The sequence below is a fragment of the Anguilla anguilla genome, chromosome 2 (genome assembly GCF_013347855.1).
Source record: "Anguilla anguilla isolate fAngAng1 chromosome 2, fAngAng1.pri, whole genome shotgun sequence".
In the NCBI taxonomy this organism is placed as follows: Eukaryota; Metazoa; Chordata; class Actinopteri; order Anguilliformes; family Anguillidae; genus Anguilla; species Anguilla anguilla.
In genome coordinates this window covers 48,174,159-48,186,579 of record NC_049202.1, presented here as the reverse complement: position 1 = coordinate 48,186,579, position 12,421 = coordinate 48,174,159, and the positions used below count along the sequence as shown (strand labels likewise).

The 12,421-nt window shown below is 42.9% G+C and overlaps 1 protein-coding gene across 4 annotated transcripts in view; it reads right to left on the bottom strand.

Annotated features, from left to right (window-relative positions):
• Positions 1–11,116, bottom strand: part of caskin1 (CASK interacting protein 1) — an 86,933-nt gene extending 75,817 nt beyond the window's left edge. For 2 of the 4 annotated variants that reach the window (XM_035401258.1, XM_035401267.1), the window contains exon 1: positions 10,195–11,116. In XM_035401258.1, coding sequence (XP_035257149.1) covers positions 10,195–10,288 — 94 coding nt within the window. In that variant the 5' untranslated portion in view covers positions 10,289–11,116. The remainder of the gene's footprint in view (positions 1–10,194) is intronic. The other 2 variants (XM_035401277.1, XM_035401286.1) reach the window with 1 other exon arrangement.
• Between the last annotated feature and the right edge of the window lie 1,305 nt (positions 11,117–12,421).

The following is a 12,421-nucleotide window of genomic DNA, read 5'->3' as shown; positions in this document are numbered from 1 at the left end:
TAATGTTTGATTACAGACTGATTAAAGTTTACAGTTTATGCCGCATTTGACTTAAAAAAAAAAAGATCCATGTGGAATTACCCATGAAAAAGGGAAAATGTTGAGATTATTTTGGTATATCTAAAGGCAAGATCATGACAAATTGCTTTAGAGCAATCCTTTCAAAACCAGAAAAACAACCAAATGATAGTACATTAAGCTAAATAAACGCACAGTAGCAAACCATTAGAAATCCCAGGCCTCTTCTGTGGTGTTGTTGAACAGTAGTTTCATTTGAAGAGAAATTGTGAAGGTGCTCTGGGACTGTAGAGCGAACAACAGGCTGGCTGTGGTAAGTCTGTTTACCACCATTGTACTAGAACCAGACTGGCGTCCAAAGATTTCTACTCCATTTTTTCTGGCTGGGTGACAAACCAGCTGTGAAAGTTTGGCCTTCCTGTAATCTATTGTGTGCTGGCCTCATTGCAATCAGGCCAAGAGTGGGGTCAATGAACTGTGGAATGGCATTATACCAGTCAGCCATGAATATAGGACACCTTACCATGATGTACACATGAAGATTCATGCACATGATACAGCAGTCAAATACTGCACCTCCAAAATCCCTGGAACATTTGTTCATTCTTATCAAATGGTATTTATCTACTCTACTAATGCACCTTCATAACAGCAAAATACGTACAAATTATTACTAATTTTATTTACTATTTTCATATTACCTAACAACCTAAGTTTAACAACAGCTTGAGTGAAAAAAGCTCAAACTTTATGGATATATATATTTTTGTTCTCCACCAACAGCATACATCATTCCTTCAAACCATGGCATATCATGGCCCAAACACTCCAATTGAATAATAATCATTCCTTGCAAGCCAGTTCAACTAGGGTCTAACACGGCTCAGCCTGGCAAGGTTCAATGGGAGGGAAAGCGGTGGAGTGGGCATTGAGAAAACTGGTCCTGGGAACACAATGAGATTCCGCGACTTACTCTCCATCAGCTCTGTCAAGGCCAGCAGCCAGCATTGATCCCCTGGCAGCCCTACAGCAGCAGTATCAGACTACGTCTCTGCTCTTCGCCACCCACATAAATACTCACTCATCTGGACAAACAAGCTCTGCACCAGCCGCTCAGAGCCGGGACCCTGCCTGGTCCCAAAAGCCAGGTTGGCTCCACTCTCTGTGGAGGAACTTACTCAGACATTCCACAGTCTATGTCAAGGCCATCCAAAGGTTTACTGACAGAGGACTCCCTCTGCCAGTGCTTTTCACTGCTCCTCCTCAATCCCAAAAAATGACAATGGCAATTGCCTCAATTTCCCTGGGGAAATAAAAACCGCTTTGTCCATGCCAAAGACTTTTCCTTTTCCTGACTTGAGACTTTAGGAATGAGACTGCAGAATGTTCTAACTAAAGCAACTTAGAGATTCTTGGAGATTTTTCCAATGGAAATGTTGAGGCACAGATGTTTTCCTCTGCAAAGGTCCCAATTTAACTTAAACCAGAGGAGTTAAAGATTAATTTGTTAGTGATTGCACCTTTTCAGACGTGTAGTAATCGGACGGGATATGCTTTATTATGAAACAAATGGATGTGGGAGTGGAACTATTCAATCCCCCTGTCCTGATGGAAATGGAAAAAAAACATTGGAGCTGCTTTAAATGGGAACACTCCTTTGAGAGAGAGAGAGAGAAAGGAAAAAACAACTATTTCCTCCAAAGAGGCGTCAAAGGCTCCACTGCCTCGCCGCCAGGGGAGAGACACGTGACTATGCAGGAAGCTAAGAGCTCAGCCGTCAGACAAACAACAACATAAACATTCAGCACGAGGCCTCGAGGAAGGCCAGAACACAGGAGCCAAGGCTCGGAGGCCGGATGTGTCCACGGGTGCCTGCGATTCCCAATTCACCGTCTCTTTCCCCACACATGGACACAGCTCCACCAGCACACAGGGGAGTGCAGTCATGCGTAGGACCCACAGTCAGGACACTGACTGATGCTGATCGGGATTATGGAGCAGAGAGGATTAAATAATATACTACCATCTACTACGTCCTTTCAACAAATTATGAACAAACATAAGCCTTAAAGTCTAAAGGTTTGCATTTCAATATAGAAGCACCAGTAAAGAGGCAGAAGAGACAGCAGGAAGTCCCCGCAAAACCAATTTCATGGCTTCTTTGACGGCACCCACGTGTCGTTTCCTACAGAGGGAACGCGATTAAGGGCTGGGGTTCGCGCGGTGCCTGATGAAGAGTGAAAACAGACCGACGAAGCTCATACAGCAGAGCGTCAGCTGACCTCCAGGCTGAATTACCTCCTGACGCTCTTCGGCGCCGTGTGTTTGCGCTGCACAGCCCCTCCTCCACCGCACATCTCACGCGCTTCCCCGCCAGAGGACCGGCTGCAGATGGACTGTCGGTCCTACAAATGCTACCGCTTCCACAGCATGGGTGTGGAGGAAAAACAACGTCTGTCTACTTGCATACAACTCCCACAGCCATAACGGGTCTGAGCTTGACCCTGAAACATTCGGATTTGTGGTTGTTTTGCAATTTGTGCAATACCGACCCACAGCATGCAGAAACTAGCTGGTAGAATTGCATTCATAGGTCTGAAACACCCAAAGGAATTGAGAAACTGGGCAATGGCAGTCAAATAAGAGTGTGTGGCCTATGGGTTTTCCCTTTTCAGTAACCAGACAGGGATAACAACACATTCCTTTGGAATGCTCAAACACATGGAAACCACATCGCAGACAGACATCACTCTGTGCACAACCACAGCCCCATACACGTGAGCTGAGGCACTCTGGGAAGTTATGCATTGTCAGTTTCTCGGAATGCGTCTTGTTCCGTATTCCCAAGACAAAAGCTCACCCCCCATACTGCCAAGTGCAATTGGAGGTGGCAATACCCTGCAGCCTGACTTTAAATGACTCGAAGGCAATGACATGAATAATTCAGGGGGATAAATCCCTCCTCAGGCCAGCCCCCTTCAGAAATTCCATTAGAGAGGTGATCAACACATTGCCCTACCACTTCCCAGGGCTCCCTCAGATTTCCCAGGCAACCAGCCCTGTTTATCTGAGGTCACACAAAGCAGCTCGTATGGAGCACTGTGTCTGTGCCAGGATGCCTGGGTATGGATCTGCAGCAAAGACTGGGATTACACAGGAGCTCTTTCATGTAAAGGCTTCACTTAACTTCACAGTTAAGAAATGCTCTCACCCTAAAAAACAAAGCATTACTGCCGTGCTAAATATATTCCATCTCTTATGTGCGGAGAGCTTAACATCTCACACTGATCATTAAGTCAGCATGTTTACTACCCAGTAAGTTTTTTTTTCTTGCTGTCTGGTACATGGTGTGACTGCAAGAACAGATAAATACATTTATGAATAGCTGCAATATCACAAAGGTCTATTTTATGTTATAAAGATCGGTCTGGTAATTGCTCAAATTTAATTCAAGCAAGCCGGTGCTAGCTTTAGCTTATTTCCAACGTTCTCAACATTCTGCTGGTAATTTATAGAAAGTCCATACTTTTTGTTCACACTAAGTGTGATGACACTTGCATTCCCCACACAGAGGATCACACTGGTCCTGAGTCATTTTAGCAGAACCTGGGGCTGCCCCAGGGTCCTGGCCAGGTCTTACCTCTGTGGTGATTTGCTGCTGGGTAACTACACTAATATTGATGATTCTGTCCTCAATACTCAGTGTGCTTCTTTTTTATCTTGTACAAGGCACAGCCCCCCCCCCCAGCAGATTAGAGCCCTCCTTGTGATCAGACTGCCAGAGAGAGGATAAAGCGCAGGGCAATACAGTGCCAGCCCGCCCGCACTGGGCCAACCCCAGATGTTCCATCCACGTCTCCATGGTAACCAGCATCACAGGATCCTGCTCCTGCATCTGCTGGTGACTCCCGCATGAGCCAATGAGGGGAGAGCTGCAGTTTAACACACATCCTGCCTGCTGACCCCCCTGCCTCCAGTCCCAGCGTGAGCTCACGCACACACACCCTCCCACGCTCCCCCACGGATTCGACCGGCACCATCCCCCCGCCGTATACAGTGCACCCGACGGTCTGGCACACGTTCAGTCAGATTTCGGCTTTGAACGCTCGAGCCGCAAAAAAAGGAACCTGACAGCAAATCCATTTTCACCCGACGGAAATAAACGTGAACAGTACACGCGCCAGGGATGTGCATGTTTTCAACCTAGATTTAGAGGTCTACAAGCAGCTTTACTTTATCCTGCCATTATCCACCCGCAGACTCACCAATAGTTGGGAAAGCAGGGCGGGCCACAGAGGCAAGAAGAGGACTAAGGGGCCCTGTTATCTGCTGGCAGCCAGTCACACAGGAAACGCTGCACAGCGGGCGGACGCCTCAGCAGAGGAGGACAGTAGTGGCGTCTGTGTGTGTCTGTGTCAGGAGAGCTGAACAGAGAGTCGTCAAGCCTACATCCTGCTACATTACGTGGGAGTCATGGTGTAACCACGTGCTCAGAAGCAAAAAAAGAGGTACATGCCAAACCAAAGCAACACAGATGTTACTCTCCCCACTTTTAACACACATGACTGATTCCAAAGGTCCTGAGGCAGGGAGGAGCTCAACAATAGTGACAGGGGAACAGTGACTGGGCTCTCACTGAAAAGAGTAACTGAGCTGGGGCAGGAAAAGTAGCAAACAGCAGCGGGGCAGAAGCAGGCGTGGAGGTAAACAATTTATCCCAGAACTGGGCTTCCCAGTCGTGTGTGGATTCACAATGATCAGATCTGCTGGTGCTACAACAGGATGAGGTGGTATTCTCGAGCCCACCGTTACGTCTCGGGGAAGAACGGCGTTTTCCACCGGTTTCATCCTACTGATGGTCCCCTCCCAGCCTGCTCTCCCACCGAACCACAGCCCAACAGAAGCTCTCTTCAGATACTCCGAGCTGCCTGGATCTGACCCTCTCCCCTTGTGGCTCTCTGCACGGCCTAGAATGCTTGGGACCACATAGGTCACCCTGAGTGTTAATCACGACAACTGAAACCTAAATGACACTCTCCTCGATTCAGTGCTCACCCTGGCACATGCAATAAGCACACAAGAGGCCATGCAGGAGTTCACCTGATTGCGTTTTTTCTTACATTATTTACAGGGAGGAACAGGGCAGGTAGTGTAGCACTGTGGCTAGTTCAGGGGTTGGCACAATAGTTTGCACTGGCTAAATTGACTCAGTGAAATGAGTATTACATTGGTCAGCACATATTTTCCTTGCTTTGCAAAAGGAAAAATGTGATACCCTTTGTCCTTTTAAAAAGATTATGAAATTTGAGAGTACTTGCAGGTGAGTGTTAGTAAGTTTTTCAGTTTTTTTTTTTTTTTTTACAAAACAAGCCCTCCATATGCATTCTAGCATCAAATTCACTGCCAGTTCCAATATGTTACTTTTTTAAATCAATAATTGAGCAGATTTACCACTAAAGAGCAGTGAACGTTGTGTAAGGGTTTTGCAAAAACAGTTCTATGAATCTGCTTGTCCAACCCCAAGACGTGGTGACTGAGTGGTGACAGTTGTCCCTGCACTACTGATAGGGTGCCTTACTGCACCTTCCTGCCTGTCCTTCTCACCATCACTCAGCCTCTGCCATCTGCTCAGTAATTCAATAATCTGACAAACCAGAGGGAGGCATGAATCCCTGGATCAAATACAGAGACCACAGCCTATTTTCAGCACGCATATTGATTGAATATATTTAAGAGGTGAGCTACAACTGGGACTCCCCCCACCTCCCTCCCCTCCCCCCCAGGCCTCCTGAAACTCCATCTCTCAGCCGTTCTACCCCAGTCACATTCAGGCCTGTAACACAAACGGCAACCAAAGACAGTGTCTAAAGCAAACCTTTACCCTGGCCCAAAAAGGAACATCAATGAAACTATTACTGTAGAAGTATAATGTATCATTTCCTCTTCAAATAACTCTCATTATGCCTGGAAGCATTAATACCAGGGGACATGTATAAGCAAAAATGAAGTACAGCCTCTAAATTATTTTTCATGCGATTGGATTAGGAACAAAGCTTTGATGCTGGTGAGCCGGCTGTCTGACACTAGTATTCAACCCACAGTCTGACTCATGCATACACCACACTCCACAATAAGAATGGAAGTGATTCTGTGGAGTCACTTCATACAACTGAAATAAGCTAATGAAACTGAAATGGAATTATCCTTGGTAAATGACCCTGGTTGCACACAAATCCAACTACTATTTTTTTTAATCAAAAATTTTAATCAAGGCCGTATAAAATTTAATCAGTAGAGATCATCTGAAAAGGTAGCTTTAATGACTGTTTCACTGTTGGTTTTGCATTTTTTATATCACACGGCTATGTAAACATGAACAGAATACAAGTGGTGCTGTGTTGTTAAAAATTCAACATAATGAGAAATACTTTGCTCAAAGGGACTGTGTTGGACTTCCATCCAGACATACCAATGCATATGGAGAATGTATTTTCCATAGGTGGGACAGCTTAGGCTTGTCTAATCATTTTATGAATTTCCATGATTCCAAATGTGGATGTTATTTGTAGGCCTATTACATTAAGTTTGTCTCCCACTTAAAGCTTTCCTAGAGAAGATGTAAGATTAACATTACAACAGAAAAGCACTTCACAGAAGTAAAGTGCTCTTGTCTTCAAGTGCGTGTGATGCTTCTGTGTCGAACAGTCAGTCCAAGCTTGACCAAAACTATGTAGCCTATATGGGCTACCAAATTTCCATACAGCTGGTTATGGCAGTAGTCTCAACCATCTTTCCTGGATGCATAAATGGGCTATTTTTCATCATTGCTATTTGGTTCATAAATCATAAGGTAGCTATTAGTACAACTGAAAACTACTCCCCTGTTTTTTAAAATCATTTTCTGTAATTAAATGAGCAAAAGCAGGCTTGTGCTCAAGTGCTACCCTAAAAGTATTAACATATTTCAAAAAAGGTCTAACACTTAGAGTGGAACATAAATAATTGTTCATTGTTTTAACTTCCCATTACCATGTGATATGTTTTATTGGAGACACCTGCATCACAAACTTTTTAGATCCTCCATGGATATTTGAGGCCTCTGTGACAGTGAATAATTACTGTTTTCAGCGTAACAGAATGATGCTGAACTAGACCTAGCCTTCACTGCACACTGTGTTACCTCCTTATCTCAGACATAGACCTGAATTCAATCAACATATGCTCTTAACTGTCACTCACAAATTCATGAAAGTGTTGATCTCTTTACAAACATAGTTTGACAAGTTCATTTGGGTGATTGCTGACCTTGTGAAACCATGTTTATAAAGGAAAAAACAACATTTTAATTTCAAGTGAAAATTAAGGACAAATGTTGACTGAATCCCAGCTATAGCCTACTACCATGTGTTCTTTGTCCAGACTATGTTAGTCATTTGATTTCTGTTATTTCCTAAGACCAGACTGCTTATTTGTAATCCTAGCAGAACTGCACATTTGATTTGCAACCCTCAAACATTGGCACTAAAGACAGTCCTGGCACAAACAATGACTCTTCCTTATTGAACTGCAATATTAGTAGGCAGGGCAGCAGAGGGGATGAACCTGCCCTTCAACATCTTTCTTGGGAACACATTAAAAATGGATTTAAAATGTTTTCTTTTCGAGCATATTAATAAAGCACTTATGATCAATGATGCCCAGGTGATTTAATTTGTGCCAGCTTTCCTGTGGATTAGCACATCGATTTCTCCTTAATGCCAGCCACTCAGGACCAGCTGCACCCCCTGCCCCCCAGAACAAAAACTTAATGATGATCACTGGAAATGCCCAGTCGCTTCATGGTGGGTACACCCCAACACAGCAACCCTAGCATTCCAAACGCACAGACTCGCTGTCAGCAGCTAAGGCCACAGCAACAGATACCACTATAGTGTCACAAGCTGATCTCAAGCAATGCAGTGACAAATCCCTTCCAGAGCACTGTCTCTGTTAAGCAACATCGGACCAATGCATGACCAATTGCAGAAGGAGATGAATGAGCATTACAACAACATCCGCCATCTTTTATATTGTCCTTATACAATTCTGGCTGAACACTATGGCTTTTTACACATCCCAACTACAACAGTGGACACCTAGGGTCAAAGCATCTACTCTGTGGGGAGGGCATCTACTCTGAGCATAAATATTAGAAACACTCTGGATATAGTATTCTTATACTACAAAGCTACAAGAGGAATGTATCTTTGTGAATGTGCACTGACATGAATGCATCTCCGAGGTGATTCATTCTGTCATTAAATTTTTTTTTTTTTTTTTTACAGAGTAAGAAATGTTCTGCCAGAGTGCGAATCAAGTGAGGGAAGAGCAGAATGTTATAGTTTTAGATGGCGCTCTATCTGAACTGAGAGCATAGGTAGCTACGGACAGGTGACGCCACAAACGAGACACAAATGTCTGATGCTTGCACATTCTCAATCTCCTTCTCTAGTTAATAAGAGTTGCCTAGAATCATAAAATAACCCTTCCAAACCCAATGGACTATAAGATCATTTTATTCAGCATCAGGTTGAATTCAACCATCATGGCATACAACTGAATCATAGTAAGTTTAACTGTAGAGACAGAATACCTTGACTGATAGCTGATCTGGACTAACCATCACATACAATTGAGCTTTTCTAGATTCAGAGCCAGGCCTCTCTTCTAGAAGAAGCACTGCAGAACCAAAAGATAGTAGCGCAACTGAGTGTGACCTAACTGAAATGCAATTATCTTCAAGTCCCTGCTGATATCAGTTCAGTTATCACCCTCCCAGCTGAACTGCTGGTACTATGCAAGGCACTGTGTCTCAAATCTTCTAATGGAAATAAAAATATGTGATTTGCAGATAAAAATGAAAATGATTTCATTGTGGTGAAACAAAAATCCAGATACGCTACCAATGAGTGCATCTTACAATGAGTGACTTGCATGATAATTGTACAGCTTCATTTATAAAGCAAAAAATATACACATTAAAGATATCTAAGTATCATGACATATCCAGAGACAATCCACGACAGATCATTAAGAACATAAGAAAATAACAATGCAAAGTGATGACATGAATAGGCCATTCAGACATCTATCATTTACCTAGACACCAGACACTCATAAATATAATACTCTAAGGGCCTGATTTACTAAGACCTTTAGCACATGCAAAACTAATAAAACAACCAATGTTTGGTGTAAAACAAATACCACGACCAGTTACTGGTTTGGCGCGTGCTAAGAGGTTCTGCACGTGCTAAAAGACTTAGTAAATCAGTCCCTTAGTGTAAAAGTAATACACATATTTTCAGATGTTGTAGCATATGTTATGAAAGTTTTTCAGGCACACCTTCAGGACACAGCCTTGGGACATTTGATCAACAATGGACGTTGCACACCTGGGAAAGGTGATGCCATGGTGAGGTCTGTTGGGAGCAACTGAGGTGTAATGCATGTAGTCAAAGATAGAAACTTCATCATTATCACACTAGGCAGAATCACTGATACACTAATATACAGAACAGTATTGCATAGATTACTCCACAAATGGGGGGATATTCAATATGTCTTTTTTTATCAATGTGCATGCACTAGCAATGACATTATACTCACATTGTTAAATCATTACGAAGGACCTTTTACATTTCTCTCCAAACCAATTGAAAACCAACACACCAACTCCACTACCAACGTGTGTGTGTGTGTGTGTGTGTGTGTGTGTGTGTGTGTGTGTGTTCCAATAAAATCGCACAGGGCAATCCACAGCTCGCTTATTTCATTTCGCATTTGCTTTATTTCGCCTTCTTTCACCGCCTCGTCCTCTTATATCGTCAGCTGAACACCAGCGTTCATACCTAAATTCAGTAGTTACAACTCCACTTAAAGGAATGATATGGTATTTGATTAAGTCATAACGTACAATGAATCACAGTAAACACATCGCTAATCACATCTCAGATTGAGCCATCGGATAATACACAGCTACACCAACAGCATATAGCCAACTGGCTTACACACGGAGGTGACAGTGGCTTACTATGATCCATGCAAAGCACTTCGAGAGATCGAATTCTCATCGATTTGGTGAATTTATCAGCTTTAATTCCCTCAAACATCTTAATGATTTTTAATGTTACTTACTTGCTTTCCCTGGTTTGGGCCTCTGCAAGAGCTTCTGCACTGTAAGAAGGTCTTCAGTTTTCACTGCTTGTAGCAATTCCTGATCTTTCCCCATCTTGCCTATTTATTATTTTTATTTTCACATCCAAAACATCCTCTGTCTGTATGTTTTTGTCGTCCCAGCCTTCAACTGCGGATCTTCTAAATTATTGCAAAGCTACGACAATGTGCATAGCGGACGCAATTGTACCTTCCGAAGGAGGATGCTCAGATTTCGGAGCGCTGGTGCACACTGTGCAATGATGACAACAGCAAAATTTATCCCAAATCGGTTTCATCCAACAAGAGAACTCGAGCTCGATTTGACACAGATGCCCGCAATAGAGTTAACTGTTTTGATAGGGTTTCCAGTCGAACGGATATTAGATATTAGCAAGTAGGCTATGATCGACAATTTGTCTTCTCTTCTGAACGAGCAATGCGACCTCGAAAAAAAACAACGCAAGTGCAAAATCTGCTTAATAAAAGCATATAGATTTAAGGGATTTATGCACGAGGCAGAAAGGTATAGCTCCAAAGAAAACGGAAAAATGGCAAAATAAAAATGCAAAAAACGCAGAAATAATGTCAGTATGTGCAATCAGTGACGCACTGACTGCTGGTCCAGAGGTTTGGGAAAGTGCACTGGGTAAACATGAACCAGCTGTGCCATCGCTGTATGTTCTCAATTCAGGCAACAGTCCGCTTCTAAGCTCGCGGTTGCTGTGTAGTGTATCCCCGTAGTGTGCGATGCCCCCTGTCGTGAGAGTTTGGCTGAAACGCAATGTTAAATGGCCCCGCTGTATCCAGAAGGCGGATCCAAAGCTCAATGCCATCCCTATTCTGCTCTCAGACTCGACAGATGGAGGTGGCAGTCCGACTCGGGCTCAGCGCCGGTTTGCCGGTTTCAACACTGGGAGATACAAAAAATCACTGTTGCTGTAGCCTACAGAGGAGGACTATTAGATTATTGCACGACACATAAACGAAGAATAAACGAAAGCGGCCGTGAATCTACTTCGACCTCTTTCGCCTCTCATACAAAACAGATTATGACAGTAGTCTAATGAATGTTACAAATTTAGAGGTATCCCTACAACGAATAGCTTTGCTTTCGTCGAGTAGCAAATATAATATTCCTAGTCATCGGCCTGTACAATCCAAACTGCATTTGAATTCGAGTAGCTAGCATAGTCGATAAAAATATTTACATTTCAAACGTAAATTCATAAAAAAAAGTACAAGCTTACAGCTCCTGTATGCATTGTCTTTTCTTTTCTTCCTCACATTTAAAATAAGGGACTGAAGCACTCTATTGGCTTGAACTGCATCATAACTTCCAAAGGCAACACAGACAATGACACAAAAAATGACAAAGTATGTGTTAGTCACAACACTTAAATAAATTATATCATTCATCTTTTTCTGCCAGTTTCACTCTGTGTTACCAACAAAGGCAGGGGTCCTCAATCTTATCCGGAAGGGGCTAGTGTGGGTGCAGGCTTTTGTACCAACCAAGCAGTAGCAAACCTGATTCTACTAATCAACTGCTAGAGTATTTGCTAAGGATCTTGCTTAGTAGAATTATGTGTGCTACTGTTTGATTGAAACAAAAACATGTACCCCCAAACTATAGAAAAAACAAAGAGCCAAGTTTGTTTACCTCTAAGGAAGAAGCTGTCCATATAACCTATAAACAAAAAACAGATGATCTTATGCTAATTCTTGCATAGCCTACGTACTAAATTACTGCCAAAAAATATATAAATTAAATGCATTATATTCTGACATACCTGCTCTTCTTGACTAAAAGTGGCATGTAGATTGCCTTAACCTTTGAACTCTGTACAAACTATGCACATACATATACCTAAGGAGCTAGGATGACCAAAATGAGTCAAAATTACATTTGCACTTGAACAATATAAACAGTACTCTGAAGGGTTGACAAACTAAAAAGGCCTTTGATTAAAATGAATAGTTTTCTTCTTCAAATGTCTGTAGCTAGTTCCATCATTTACATTCAGAATGAGGGCCATGTGGCCTTGTATTAGACTACTACCCATTTTCAGTGTAGCTGGAAAGATCAGCATGAATGTAGGTGCTAGTGCAGCATGGTGCATTTGCTCTTCACTCAAAACCCCTATGTCCTTGGTGCCTATGTTACCATAGCAACCTGCAACATTTTCATAAGCCAGTGGCCCTTGAC